Below are 14,635 nucleotides of genomic sequence, written 5' to 3'. Positions count from 1 at the left end.
TCTTTCTGATGTGCAGCACATTTACACAATGCTAACTGTTTTGACAATGTAATCACTTCTAATAGTGTTTTCAGAAGATCTCCATGTTGTACTGGCTTTCCAGTAGATCTAATCATTCCTCTGTTCTGCCAAATTTTTCAAAGTGATGCTGCTGAAAAAGTATACTGACTGTCAGTGTATATATTTATATCTTGGCCTGCGTGTGTGAGGATGTCAACGGTTTCGCTTCTACAACTCTGTCTCTTTCCTTTTATGGGCATGTAGTTCCTGTTACACACAATTTCCTGTCCCAGACACACCACAGGCACACACATTTCCTGCTTCTGCAGACTAATCGAACTCTTTGTGAAACTTTCCATATAGCGACAATAAGTGTCCAACATTTAAGAGTTGTCTCACATGTGTGAGATAAGACAAATTTGCCTAGATTCAAAATTGAAGTCACTGCTTGGGGTACTTGGATGATCAAAGTGTGGCCTAAAACAATGTCAGCTCCTTTTACTGCCTCTGCTGCAGCTGCACAGGGCTGCACACAACAGAGTCTAATTTGCAGGAGTAAAATGCAAGCAGACGTTGTTTTTCTCCAAATGCCTGTGTTAAAACTGCTTTCATGTAACCTGCACCTCCATCTACATGTAAGTAGAAAGGCTATTTCCAAGTTACTGAATGCTTCTTCTGCTTTTTTTTCTTTGTAGATACAAGACTACATTTTGACTTAAGGCATTTAGGTCATTTCTATTTGTCAAAGAACTCACACATCTTACATATTTCAAACTTTTAAGTTAGGAAAAAACTTTGCATTGCTTACAGTTCATAGCTCACAGCTCTAAAACTAGGCAGTAGTAAGTCATATGCCTAATATTATTTGTCATTGTGATCCACAAGTATGATCACAAATTTATTTTTCAAACCAACAAAACAAACAAACAGCTCTTCTGCTCTAACCGACAAATAAAAATAAAAAATAAAAGTGTGTAACTTGCTCATTAGCTTAGTAGTGTCCACATATTTAATTCAGCTTCTCAAACCTGTAGCTTTAGCTGTTGTATACAGGGTTTGGCTTATTAATTGTTAGTACAGGAGTGCTCTATATCTCATCAATGTCTCATCTCGGATGTCAGGTTTTCAATCAGGTCAAGTGTCTCTATGCACCTGATTAGTTTAGGTATTTTCCCTATTTTCTTCATCTCATATATCATTGTACTGAGTTTGAGCAAACCTTAAGCTTCAATCAGACTACGTTTAACAATTATCCACCTCACATCATAACTGACTGAGGTGCCTCATCTTATTAATAGCATGTCATTATTAATGTTATTATTGTTTTGTTTTTTCCTTTTTTATAACAGCAATTGTATATTACAATATTTATTAGTATATTACAATATACTACTATACTATTAATATACAATAGTTTATTATTTTATATTTTATTATGTATCCATCCAGGGCTGGGGGTGATCTGCAGTTTCACCCCCTCCCAAGCTGGAGACACTTACTTTTTCCTTGGCTGAACAATGACACAGCCTTAATATACCTTATGCATCTCTCTAATGTATATAATATGTTTTTGTGTGAATTATCTGCTTTCATTTATTCTATTCGTTCAGCTTGGTTATCTTCCCAATTTTGTTTCATTTGTTAGTACCAATTTACAGGTTGTTATCCTTCCTATTATTAGTTTGAATATAGTAGAGATAAGCTCTAATTTGATTTAACCTTCTGTGTATTCGACTTTATTCCTAAGAGTATTTATATATATTCAGTTGGGTCTGTATCCAACCCTTTTTAAACTTTGATCTCCAATCTTTTATTTAACCAGGGAATATTATGTTCTTCCTCGCCTGAACTGCTTCTTTGTTTCTTACAGTCACGTACAAAATGTGTCTCTTTTCCACATCTCCAGCATGCAGTACTAAAGCCATTTTTTGGTGTGTCTATAGGCCTACCTCTAACTCTTGCTATTCCACTATGCATTCCTCTGTCTTTCTTTTGGATTAGTCCTACTCTGGTTTGTTGTTTTTCTAAACATTTCTCATCAGGTGTTAATTTTGTCTGTTTATTTTCCCAAGCTCAAGGATTTTGCTGGGCCGTCACTGGCACGCTTGACTTCAGAGTGGTTTACTGATACGGCCTTCTACTTCATTTCTAAAAAATGAAGCGGTATCAGTTTTACGAGATAAAACTCAACCGTTCTCTTTTGTCACCAGTACGTGAGCCTCAGCAAAGAAAACAATAAAAACAATGGAAGTAGTTCAGCAGCGTATTGTGCTGTAAAATCAACTTACTTCCAAAACACATACACAAAACACATATACATACACACAGATAGACATTTGCGCGCTAATTTGTCACAAAGTATTTCACGGCCACTTCTAAAACCAATCTAAACTTAGTTCCTTCCGGCGAACTCAGCCTATTTCACGTGTTTTTTTTTTTTTCTTTTAACCCTTGTGGCGAGTTAGACCCCTTTAGACCCTTGCGGCGGGCTAGACCTGTTTAGACCCTTGCGGCGGGTAAGACCTATGTAGACCCTTGCGGCGGGTAAGACCTATGTGCTTCTCTTTTGTGCACCCGTGCAGTGGGTCAGCCTAATGCGCTATTAATCCTTGCGGCGGATAAGACCTATGCGCATTCTTCTAAACCGTTCCGGCGGTTTAAAACCAAAAAGTGTTTTCTCACCCTCAGTCGTCTTTTGCTGGTTGTTCAGGTCATCTGAATCCCAGCATCTTGGACCAGGACCGGCCTGGATGCGAATTTACGCCCAGAACTCTCACCTCTACCTGGAGAGGGCTGTCGACAGACTTCGGTGCTGGTTTACCCACGGCGTCAGGATGCAGAAGTCAGACCTTATTGGAGTCACAGAAACGTGTCTGCTTTTTCCATCTCTAGGCTCGAAGGACCAATTTAAATGACAGGGGATTTCCTTAAATCACCCTTCCGTTCTTCAGCTGAGACGTCTGAGTTAGAAAACACAAACTGCAGTTTCCTTTTACTCGCGAGGGCAGCCATGGACGCACGACCTGCGACTCATCACTGCCTGCATTCTTTATTTATACAAGTCTGTGTGTGTGTGTGTGTGTGTGTGTGTGTGTGTTACATAGATAAAAACATCACTCCAGTAGCGGGACTTCCCCTTTTCTATATCTGTATGTTCTCGTAAAAGAGCTGAGCTTGGTCTTCTCTACATCTAAATGTTCAGAACAACAGGATGTGGTTAGTATCTGCATAAGTTCAGCACACAAGTTACTAGGTGAAAAGTCATGTAGAAATATGCTTCACTGATAAATATAAGTGAGTTTGAGTTGTTGCCTTCCGGCCGCCGTTTTAGAGTTCCTGTGAGGAAGACTAAAAGACTCCAGGTCTCTTTTATCCCCACTGCATCTTGTCTCCTCAATGGCAAATAACTGTCCTTGGACTTTCTATCACTATTATTGTCATTATCATTTTATAGTATTGTTCTGTTTATTTATATCCTGCTGCTAAACTCATTTCCCCTTGTGGAACAATAAAGAAATTGAAATTGATGATCAAGTTTCTCACTCTCTCCTTTAAATCTCAGTTTTTTTCTTCTTCACAGTTTATCTGTTAATTTATTCATGAATAACACAGAAAAAAATTCTGTTATATTTCCTCTTGAACATCACCTTATTAGGGCGGCATTAGGAAATAGCCCCCCTCCAAAGAATGAATGAATGAATGATGATAATAATAAAATGATTAAAAAGCAGAGCTCAGAGTGGTAGAATGGTCAAACATGGATCCACGGGTGGTTCAACTGCATTTGGTGACATGACTAAAGCAAATCTTTCAAATAATCCCACCATCAACGGGATGTTGTCTCCTTTACTACGGTTACTTTACTTGGTCACCGTGTGAATTTCTTTGAAATGAACCAAATTCTTTTATTTGTTGGTTGTTGCATTTTTAAGCTCTACAGTCAGGAAAGGAGGAGATGAGGCCTCAACAATGTTGGGTTGCAGGGCCGCGCAGAGACGTTTAACTGGTGCTAAAAGTTAAAAAGGGGCACATTGAACGAGGCTGAATAACAACAACACACATTCATCAAGAATCTAATATGGGCAACAAGGCAAAGCAAACGTAGCCGATGTTTTACCTGGTGGGTACAATGTTGCTGTTGAGGCGTTTCTGCTGCTCCTGCTGCTGACAGTGATGGAGGGCAGGGCTGTGCTGATCTGAGACTGTTGACATTCAAAAGTCCACAGGAGAGATGGTAGCTCATTAAACAAGTATCATGAGATAATAACAAAATGCAAAGATTGCGCTTGGAACCATAAGGCTGTAGCTGCCCACTTGGAATTACCACACGTGATGCAGAGAGCTTCGACTGATCCAACTTTATTCTCTCCTCTTTAAACCACCGACAATATGGCACCGTGAAAACTATAAAGATGCACAAACAAATACCATTAAACATTTAAGTAGAAAGTGCAGAAATGTTCACATTTTACTACAGAAAATTATTTTGATTAACTCAAATAGTGACATTGACATAAATCAATAGTTTTTAAACTATTTATGTTACAGCATTTAATAAAATGAATTAACGACAACCTTTCTGTCTCTTAAATACACAAACAATCATTCGCAATCATTAAACCAACCTCTTTCTGCTTCCAAGGGTGCTAATCATGCTGAACCAGCTAGCCAACCTCCTCCATGCACATCTCTTTGCCAGTCTTTCCACACCACAAACAAATGACATGCATACACAATAAAAAACGAATTCACCACACTGAGTAAACTTTCAAAGTTATAGCATGTGACAGGTAAATAGAAAACATAGTTTTGCATGAATATTTTCAAAAACGTTTTTACTCACTCTGAAGCAATGTGTTCGTGTCGTTTCACTGAGAACAGAACAGGAAGTCTGACACAATAAAAGAGGAAGTGCTAAGGTACTCTTCAAAATAAAAGCACAAAGTAAAGTGGCTTTGCCGGCATTTACACTCCCACCAAATCCTGATACAATGAACGAACAAATTCACAAAGCAAGTGAATTGTACAGGATTTTCTTATACTAATAAATGGATGACTGAATTGAACTATCAGAGTTATACAGGTAAGTGTACTTCGTGCATTGAGGTAGTGTATAAACATAACTATTATTGTCTTAACATATTTTGTTTTATATTTAATTCTCAAGGAGTAGTACTAGTTTTTGGATTGGTCTCTCAATAACTGAAGGTTTAGAAGGGGCATCTTGCTTTCTTTGAGACTTTCTCTCCCCAACTCGTACTTTAACTCGACGGACTAAGCCATCATGGTCTTGAAAGGTCTCCACAACTCGACCTAGCTGCCAATGGTTTCGTGGAAGGTTGTCGTCCTTGATAACAACGATATCATTGACCTTGAGGTTACGCCGAGGTAAGTGCCATTTTTGCCTTGTTGAAATGTTGAGCAGATACTCTCTTTTCCAGCGGCCCCAGAACTGTTCAATAAGATATTGGACTCTTCTCCATCTTTTTGTAGCATACAAATCTTCCTTCACGAACACTCCAGGGGGTGGAAGAACGACCTTTGTTTTCATCATGATGAGATGATTTGGCGTTAAAGGTTCCAGTGCATGAGGATCATTAATTCCATCAACTGATAATGGGCGACTGTTGACAATAGCCATGGCTTCATATAGCAGCGTTCTGAGAGAGGCATCATCAAGTCGACCTGGGCACTGTGCGAAGGTAGCATTCAACACATTCCTGACCGTTCTTATTTGCCTTTCCCAGACACCTCCTGCATGGCTTGCGGAAGGGGCGTTGAAGACAAATTCGCACTGTTTTTCAGATAAGAAGGTCTCCAATTGCTTGGTGTCGCATTGCTTAAGTGCTTCCTTGAATTCGTTCCTGGCACCAACAAAGTTGGAACCTTGGTCGCAGTGTAATTGTTGGACAGCTCCTCTAAGGCTGATGAAGCATCTCAATGCATTGATGAAAGATTCTGTTGACAAATCTTCAAGCATCTCAATATGGACAGCTCTTGAGTACAGACACGTGAAAATCAGACCATATCTTTTGTGTTCTTTGCGTGCTGACTTTACAATGAACGGGCCAAAGCAGTCCATGCCGCTAAATGTGAAGGGTGCTGAGGCTTCAAGACGTTCTTTAGGGAGTTCAGCCATTCGCTGGCTCTCTGTAGGTCGTCGAAGTTTCCTGCAAAGCACACAGGTGTGTATCGTTTTGGCCACCAGCTTGCTCCCACCAATGACCCAGAATCCATTTGCTCTAAGCTCCATTTGTGTCTGGCTTCGACCTTGATGGCATGTCTTAGCATGGTAGTGGGACACAATCAGCTTGGTTATGTGACTGTTGCTTGGTAAGATGAGTGGGTGCTTCACTTTGTGGCAAAGAGACGACCACTTTAATCTCCCACCAACACGCAAGAATCCATCAGACCAGATGGGGTCAAGACTGAAGAGAGAGCTTGAGTTTGGAAGGTCCCTTTTGGCTTGAAGCGTTTTTATTTCATGAGGGAAGGCGTGCTGCTGTACGATCTTTATCACTGCTTCAGCAGCCTTCTCACGCTCCTCGATAGTTGCATGTTCAGTATGCCTTTTTTGAGACCTCAGTGTTTTGATTCTTGCAACCACCTTTATGAGTTTCGTCCAAGATGAAAACTGATTCAGACGATCGAGAATATCATTGAAGGTACTGACGTCAGTTGCAAGCACCTGAATTGTCTTGACTTCGGGATCACCAACAAGTAACTCAGCTGGAGTGCTGGGTGTTAGACGTAACTCGCGTTCCCAGAGAAACTTTGGTCCTCGCAGCCAGTTTGTAGAGTGGATGTCTGAAACATGGAGCCCTCGGGATGCATGATCCGCTGGGTTTTCTGAGGTGTCCACATAATACCATTGATTGGGATTGCTGTTGTCTCTAATGAGTTGAACACGGTTTGCAACAAATATGTGGAACCTGCGAGCGTCATTGTTGATGTAACCAAGTACCACTTGGGAATCGGTCCAGAAGAACTCATCATCAATTTTCATGTCAAGCTCAGCCTTTAACAGGACGCTTACTTTTGCGGAAACCACCGCCGCTGCGAGTTCAAGCCTCGGGATACTTGTGACCTTTGAGGGTGCCACCCTTGCTTTTCCCATCACAAGGCTGCAATGAACCTCGTCCTTGTCATTTTTATATCTCAGGTAAGAACATGCACCATATCCTACGCAGCTGGCGTCCGAAAAATGGTGTAGCTCTACTCTGACAATGTTTTGGAAGTCGTGTGGGTGGTAACATCTTGGAATCGAGACCTCATTCAACTTGAAAAGACCATTTATCCATTTCTCCCACCGTGGCTTCACATCTTCTGGGAGTGGGTCATCCCATCCAATGCCTCTGTGACAAAGCTCTTGTAGGATATGTTTTCCACTTAGGCTGAATGGAGCGATAAATCCAAGTGGATCGTAGAGTGAGGCAATGACAGACAAACAACCACGGCAGGTCGAAGACTGATCTTTCAGGCTGATGTTGAAGCTGAAGGTGTCATCCTTTATCGACCATTGAATGCCAAGAGCGCGTTCTGAAGCGGATGGGTCAAACCCACGAGGTTCAATGGTTGCTGCCCTTTCAGAAGGGTCTAAGTTGGAGAGAGCAGCTTCTTCATTTGAGTTGAATTTGTGAAGGCGCAGGCCTCCTTTTCTGCACAACTCTTGTGACTGAGTGATCAGTTCTTTGGCTTCCTCAACTGATGAAACGCTGGCTAATCCATCATCAACGTAGAAGTTTTTCTCCACAAAGGCTGATGCTAGAGGATAATCGGTTTGATGTTGTTGTGCAAGATGCTTTAAACCAAAATTGGCGCATCCTAGAGATGATGCAGCTCCAAACAGATGAACTGCCATTCTGTACTCCTGAGGTTCTTTCTCCAAATCACCTTCTTTCCACCAGAGGAATTTCAGATAGTTTCTGGATTCAGGGGTGACAGTGAATTGATAGAACATTCTTTCAATGTCACAGATTACGGCCACGGCTTCTTTCCGAAATCTGCAAAGCACCCCAACCAGAGGGTTGATGAGATCAGGTCCAGTTAATAGGGTATCATTAAGAGAGACACCATGGGATTTGGCCGAACAATCAAAAACAACTCTTAGCTTGTCCGGCTTCCTGGGGTGATAGATTCCATGATGTGGCAGGTACCACTCAGTCTGCCCCTGAGATGCTGTAGGAGCAGGCTCTGCATCACCCCTGTTGATGGTTTCTTCCATGAATGTTCGGTACTGATCGTAGTATTGTTTGTTAGCCTTTAGTTTTTTCTTGAGACACTGTAGACGCACTGTGGCTAACCTCTTGTTGTTTGGCAGGTTGGGTGGGCTGTTGCCTTTGAAAGGGAGAGGCATTTCGTAATGTCCGTCTTCCCTTTGTGTGATGTGATTACTGAGGAACTGTATGAAATGGACATCTTCTTGGGACACATATTTGTTCTCATAGGTTCTCTCAGCAAAATCTGATTCCAGGGCTTTTAGAACATCTGTCGCTGATGGAACAGGCAACTCTTTTACTGTGAGCCGATGCACAAAGCTCTGGTTTCCTTGTCTGTCTAGGTGGGGGTTTGATGAGCCAATTATACTCCATCCTAGTTCTGACCTTTGTGCGAAGGGTTCATGCTTGTCACCTATGATGACTTCAAGAGGAGCCAGCGCAGATGGACAGTCATATCCAATCAGGAGCCCTACATCACAATCTTGGAGAGGCGGCAACTTTTCCGCCAAGCTTCTGAGATGAGGCCACAGTAATGCTGTTTCCTTCGTTGGGATGTACGACTTGTCCACTGGGATAAAGTCGCGGCTATAAGCCTGTTGTAGTTGGATACAACTTTCAGAGTGGAGTCCTCTAACTTGTAAACCATGAACACTCTTACTCGAGATGACTGTGTCAATAGCCGTCATGGTACTGAGTTTCAGTCTTACTGGTTGGACATCCACATTCAGCTTATCAAGTATGTCCTCCAAGACAAATGTTGAGTCACTTTGTGTGTCTAGCATAGGTGAGTATTTCTCTCTGTGGTTCTTGTACAGAAGACACAAAGACTGGGACAATACTTGAGGTGGCTGAAACACGTTGTGTTGATGTATGAGACATGACCTTGTGTGTTTCCTGGCTTGCAGGTTCTTCCGTGGGAGCGGAACTATTTGTTACTGCTTCTGCAGGATTTTGCTTCCTGTTTTCGTGCAGGCAGGTTGGATGACGACGTTCACAAATGTTGCAGGTGTGTCGCCTTTTGCAATCTTTGGTGATATGACCTTTTCTTAAACATCCAAAGCAAAGCCAGTTTTCATGGATGAATGCCTTTTTATCTTCAACACTCTTAGCTGCGAAGATGGGACACTTTGAGATTCCATGAGTTTCATTTTTACAAACAGAACAAGGTGATTTTGGTTTACTAATGTTTGTGTCTTGTTTCTCTTGAGCGGAACTCTTTGGTTGCATGTTTGTGTTGAAGACTTTGGCTCTCTTTGGGATTCGATCATCTACAGGTTTGAAATTCATTAACAGTGGAGAAGCTATCAGGTTGCAAGCAATCCGTGCTTCTCTACTCAGGAAGTCTGTGAAGCATGCAAGATTTGGATAGGTGCCAGATTCGTCAAGTTCATCTACAACAATTCGACTCCACTTGCGCACGATCCATTCTGGCAGTTTTTTGAGCAATTTGTGATTTTCTTCACAATCGTTTAGGATAGCTAGTCCTTTGATGTGTGGGATTGCTTCAGAGCATCCTTTGAGGAAATCGGCAAACTCTCGTAGCGCTAGTGGGTCATTTGCGCTGATTTTTGGCCATCTCATGAGTTTATCACGAAATGCTTTCTGTATAATGAATGGGTTCCCATATCTGTCATCTAAAACCTTCCATGCTCCCTTGTATGCATTTTCTGAATCTTGGTAAAAGAAACCTTCTACCGCTTTGCATGCTTCTCCTGCGAGATAATTTTTCAGATAAAACATCTTCTCGCTTGCTGGAAGGGGTTTTCGGTCAATCAGATTCATGAATGACATCTTCCAATCGGTAAACTGCAAAGGATCCCCACTGAATGTGGCAGGCTCAGGGACTGGCAAGCGATTCATACTTAATGAGCTAGCGATTGCTTGTGCTAAGCTGACAGACTCCTGGGTCATTGTCATTTCTGGAATTGCTTGGTGAGGTTGGAATGATGCGGCGTTTGGATTCAGTTGAGGTTCAATTTGCCTTCTGTAGCAAGCAGAGCTAATTTTGCTGTCAATTTCCCCGTTGTGGTTCTCAAATCCTTCAAGGCTGTTGTACGCCTTCACGCGAGCTGTTGCTATAGCAACTTCTTTGTCTGCTTGTAACTGCTGTAGTTTTGCTCTTTCTTGTTCCAACTGTTGTTGCATTTCCACCTCTTTTAGTTTAATTTCTGACAACATTTTTGCCTCTTTGAGTTTCCATTCACTTTCTAACTTGTGAAGATGTGCTTGCTGTGCTCGAATTTCTTCCATAGCCTTTGATTGCTCCAGCTTGGCAGCAAGCTCTGCTTCTGCATCTACTCTACTGCTGCGGGTACAGTATGAGCCAGAGTGATGGCTCAATTGCTCTGACAACTCTATAGAGCTTGCAGTTTCCGTTATGCTGTCGCCAAAAACAGACCCATATTCGTTCTTGCTTAACACTTCTCTTACTCTTTCTTTCTCAAGATGGTTATTATATTCCTCATGAACAGTCTTTAGACGGTCACTTATGAGGTTACATACCTCCTTTGTTAGCGTAACACAGGCGTCCATTTTGTTGACAATGTCAGGTGTGGTGTTACTGTTACGCAGGATAGGTTCATACTGTGAACTTACAGCCGTGCTTTTGCTTCAATGTTTTGCTGCAGTTTATTGAGGTCTTCTGCTGAGCAGAGGGATTTTAGTTTTGTTCTAGTTTCCCTTGCTACGAGCTTCCAAGAGTCATAAGTCTTGTTGAATGATTTTTCACGTTTCCTGATATCCTGGTTTTGCATCTCTAGACCTTTCTCTGTTAATTTTCTCTCACGTGAGCTAGATTTGCATGGTGCGTTTGTAGGGTTGCCTGTTTCTTCTTCTGGTGAGCTGGATTCGCATGGTGCGCTTGTGGGGTTGTCCGTTTGCTCTTCTGGTAGTGACATTTTGTTTCCGTAGCTGCCTTAATTCGATTGTAGCTTTGATTGCCTTACTGTCTGACTATACTTTTAAGCTGTGGTTAATCTTTACCACAGAGTACCGCTGTGTCAAACATTTACTTATTATGGACATTCAAAGGTATGTTTAGTGTAAGACAGCAACAACAAATGTTCATAAATTAGCTAATGAGCTTCACCCTTTAAACCTTTTCATAAACAGACATCTTGTGAATTATTATTCCACAAAAACACATTTCGCTCACCAAGAAACATTAACCAGATTCAGGAATATTATGTGTTGGAAGTCCATGAATTATTTTTGGCCTCATAATATTATTTAAAGAGTTTCTAGTTATGCATTAAGCTTGTGCATGTGTGTAAGCAGTCCCGTGTTTCTTCTTGGTACCCAATGTCTCTTTCAGTATTTGGAGTCCTGAGCTTTAGTGTGCTGTTCTTTCTAACCTTGCAAGTGCACTTTGTGGATGCAAGCGGAATCAGCTGGCTGGTAACAGGTTGGTAGCTGGATCTCTGATGAAATGGTGTCAGGTTCTCTGCAGGGATGGCAGGTCTCTTGCAGTCAAGGACTTTTCACTGTAGCTGCCCACTTGGAATTACCACACGTGATGCAGAGAGCTTCGACTGATCCAACTTTATTCTCTCCTCTTTAAACCACCAACAATATGGCACCGTGAAAACTATAAAGATGCACAAACAAATACCATTAAACATTTAAGTAGAAAGTGCAGAAATGTTCACATTTTACTACAGAAAATTATTTTGATTAACTCAAATAGTGACATTGACATAAATCAATAGTTTTTAAACTATTTATGTTACAGCATTTAATAAAATGAATTAACGACAACCTTTCTGTCTCTTAAATACACAAACAATCATTCGCAATCATTAAACCAACCTCTTTCTGCTTCCAAGGGTGCTAATCATGCTGAACCAGCTAGCCAACCTCCTCCATGCACATCTCTTTGCCAGTCTTTCCACACCACAAACAAATGACATGCATACACAATAAAAAACGAATTCACCACACTGAGTAAACTTTCAAAGTTATAGCATGTGACAGGTAAATAGAAAACATAGTTTTGCATGAATATTTTCAAAAAATAAACGTTTTTACTCACTCTGAAGCAATGTGTTCGTGTTGTTTCACTGAGAACAGAACAGGAAGTCTGACACAATAAAAGAGGAAGTGCTAAGGTACTCTTCAAAATAAAAGCGCAAAGTAAAGTGGCTTTGCCGGCATTTACAAAGGCAACAAAAAGCTGTGAGAAATAATTTAGGCTCTGCCTGTGAATCACTCTTTGCTTCTCTTCTTCCTTCCATCCAATCATGCTGTCTATCTGAGAACAAGGCACAACTTGCTATTGCAATGAACTATAATTTAATTATCCACACCTAACAACTCTTGCACTTAATCAATAATACAATGATGACAGAAAAATGTTATAGCACTGCCTTTAGTAGCCTCACACAGCTCCTACTGTTTCCTCCTCAGGTCCTTACCAGGCATGTCTGGACAATGGTATTTCATGTGTAATATATATATATTTTTTAATTCATCTAAATAAAACACACACATGCACACACACAGTGACATTTTAGAACTTCAGAATACTGCATATACTATGGGCATCATGGTGCTGATCCAGAATCCTTACATTATTAATTATTACTAGAGCTACAATAATAAAGCAATGAGGAGGGGGAAGTAATAAATATGAAATAATGTCATTATGATGATCCCATTAGTTTCACTTTCCACTCTGTGCAGGCAGAAAGCTTATTACATTTTTAAACTGTAGAGATACAATAATTTTACTGCTGTAAAAACCAAATTTTGTCTTATTTAAAATATAAATCTAATATAATCTGCTTCTTAATGTATGTTTTTTAAAATACAGTGTGTTTTTTTAATATATTATAATTATAAGAATGCATAATTATGTGGACATGTGTCATGATCTGGGTGGTTACCTGCAGGCCTCCAAGAGCGGCTCCTCCTCTTCAGGCGGAGAATGGTTGCTCCTCCCTGGCTGACCACCTGTGGGCAATTATTCCAGCAGCATATTAGACCCGCGCTCCCAACCACTCCAAACTTTTTTTTCCTTTTTATAATGAGTCTAATCAAAGGTGTACAGAAGTATCTCCACTTTGACTTTTCTGTGTCACCATCAGAGCTTCTGCACAGTGTGGAGAAAGATCCAGAAGCAGAGCTGGACTGCAGACAGCCAGTCAGAGCAGCTGTGTACAAAGTAAGACTGAACATCTGTCTGCTGATGGACTCATTTCTGAAAACTGGACTTCTTGTGTTGTTCAGACATTGAAGAGTTTTCTTTCTCTTTAGTCTCATTGTTTTTCTTTCTTTCAGCAGATGTTGGTCTGCAGGAGGTTTTAGATGAACATAAGATCAGTCTGAGGAGGAGATGTGAACGTGTGACTGAAGGAAGTGATGAAACAGGAAGTGATGAAACAGGAAGTAGAACCCTCCTCAACAGGATCTACACTGAGCTCTACATCACCGAGGGACAGAGTGAAGAGGTACATACCCAACATGAGGTGAGGCAGCTGGAGACAGCTTCCAAGATGGACGCCCTCCATGACGCTCCAATCAGGTGCCAGGACATCTTTAAAGCCTTCCCTGACCAACAGAGACCCATCAGAGTGGTTCTGACCAACGGCGTGGCTGGTGTTGGAAAAACCTTCTCAGTGCAGAAGTTCATTCTGGACTGGGCAGAGGGCTTGGAGAACCAACATGTCAGTGTGGTGGTTCTGCTTTCATTCAGGGAGCTGAACCTGATCACAGATGAGCAGTACAGTCTTCTGGAGCTGCTCCATGTTTTCCATCCAACATTACAGAAGGTCACAGCAGAGAAGCTGGCTGTCTCTCAGCTTTTGTTCATCTTTGACGGCCTGGATGAAAGCAGACTTTCATTGGATTTCACCAACAGGAAGCTGCTGTCTGATGTCACACAGAAGTCATCAGTCAGCCAGCTGCTGACAAACCTCATCCAGGGAATCTGCTTCCCTCGGCTCTCGTCTGGATAACTTCCCGACCTGCAGCAGCCAATCAGATCCCTCCTACATGTGTTGACAGGCTAACAGAAGTACGAGGCTTCACTGATGCCCAGAAGGAGGAGTACTTCAGGAGGAGATTCAGTGATGAAGAGCTGTCCAGCAGAATCATCTCCCACATGAAGACATCCAGGAGCCTCCACATCATGTGTAGTATCCCAGTCTTCTGCTGGATCACTGCTACAGTTCTGGAGCACATGTTGACTACAGAGCAGAGAGGAGAGCTGCCCAAGACCCTGACTGACATGTACTCACACTTCCTGCTGGTTCAGACAAAGAGGAAGAAAAACAAGTACCATGAGGGACATGAGACGAGTCCACAGGAGCTGACGGAGGCTGACAGGGAAGTTCTTCTGAAGCTGGGGCGGCTGGCGTTTGAACATCTGGAGAAAGGAAACATCATGTTCTACCAACAAGCCCTGGAGCAGTGTGGTC

At 41.7% G+C, this 14,635-nt stretch overlaps 1 protein-coding gene across 2 annotated transcripts; it reads right to left on the bottom strand.

The window, feature by feature from the left end:
• Positions 1-4,168: 4,168 nt before the first annotated feature.
• On the bottom strand, positions 4,169-10,776 carry LOC120438825. Of its 2 annotated transcripts, XM_039609253.1 has the most exons (4): positions 4,844-10,776; positions 4,626-4,700; positions 4,325-4,404; positions 4,169-4,202 (listed from the first exon to the last, which is right to left on the bottom strand). In XM_039609253.1, the coding sequence occupies exon 1, from the start codon at positions 8,999-9,001 to the stop codon at positions 5,156-5,158; it is 3,846 nt and encodes a 1,281-aa protein (XP_039465187.1). In that variant the 5' UTR covers positions 9,002-10,776; the 3' UTR covers positions 4,169-4,202; positions 4,325-4,404; positions 4,626-4,700; positions 4,844-5,155. The 2 variants fall into 2 exon arrangements, with proteins under 2 accessions (XP_039465187.1, XP_039465186.1); XM_039609252.1 differs by lacking the exon at positions 4,169-4,202 and having other exon boundaries at positions 4,211-4,404.
• Positions 10,777-14,635: the final 3,859 nt, after the last annotated feature.

Source organism: Oreochromis aureus, linkage group 3, assembly GCF_013358895.1.
Source record: "Oreochromis aureus strain Israel breed Guangdong linkage group 3, ZZ_aureus, whole genome shotgun sequence".
NCBI lineage: Eukaryota > Metazoa > Chordata > Actinopteri > Cichliformes > Cichlidae > Oreochromis > Oreochromis aureus.
The sequence above is the reverse complement of the archived record's forward strand: the minus strand, read 5'-3'. Positions and strand labels throughout refer to the sequence as shown.